The sequence below is a fragment of the Octopus bimaculoides genome, chromosome 28 (genome assembly GCF_001194135.2).
Source record: "Octopus bimaculoides isolate UCB-OBI-ISO-001 chromosome 28, ASM119413v2, whole genome shotgun sequence".
NCBI lineage: Eukaryota > Metazoa > Mollusca > Cephalopoda > Octopoda > Octopodidae > Octopus > Octopus bimaculoides.
In genome coordinates, this window is record NC_069008.1 from 7,463,585 (window position 1) to 7,464,262 (window position 678).

The window sequence follows — 678 nt, forward strand, 5'->3', positions numbered from 1 at the left end:
GCACTACTGGGCATGCACACATCCTACGCAAAACACTTTCAATACAGTAACCATAAGAGCACCACAGCAAACCACAGCACATACCCAAGGCACACAGAGCTGCGCTCGGTAGTGAAGTGAAAGCACGCTATAAAAATAAAACTACTGAATAATAATAATAATCCTTTCTACTATAGATACAAGACTTGAAATTTGGGGGAGGGGCTAGTCGATTACATCGACCCTAGTACTCAACTGGTACTTATTTTATCAGCCCCGAAAGGGTGGAAGTCACAGTCGAAATCGGCGGAATTTGAACTCATAACGTTAAGACGGACGAAATGCGGCAAAGCATTTTGCCTAATGTGCTAACGATTCTGCCAGCTCGCCACCTTAATGATGATGATGATGATGATTATGATTATGATGTAAAAATTTAATGTATAATCGTGTATGTGCCGTAAGAGAGTTTATCGTTGATATACGTTGATATATGTGGAAATAAAAGTGCATGGGTATATCTGGGTGAATGTGCGTGGGTTCAATGAATTTACTACAAGTATGAAGTATGAAGAAATATATGTACACGATTCTGAGCCACTATAAATATATTTCTCTCTTCTTCTTTCCTGTCTTTCACATACCTTTCTACACATTCCCTCCCTGTCTTTATTTCTCTCTCTCTCTCTCTCTCTCTCT

At 39.5% G+C, this 678-nt stretch overlaps 1 protein-coding gene across 1 annotated transcript in view; it reads left to right on the forward strand.

Annotated features, from left to right (window-relative positions):
* The first annotated feature begins 540 nt into the window (after positions 1-540).
* Positions 541-678, forward strand: part of LOC106873261 (uncharacterized) — a 10,778-nt gene continuing 10,640 nt past the window's right edge. Inside the window, exon 1 of the mRNA XM_014920553.1 lies at positions 541-545. Coding sequence (XP_014776039.1) covers positions 541-545 — 5 coding nt within the window. The remainder of the gene's footprint in view (positions 546-678) is intronic.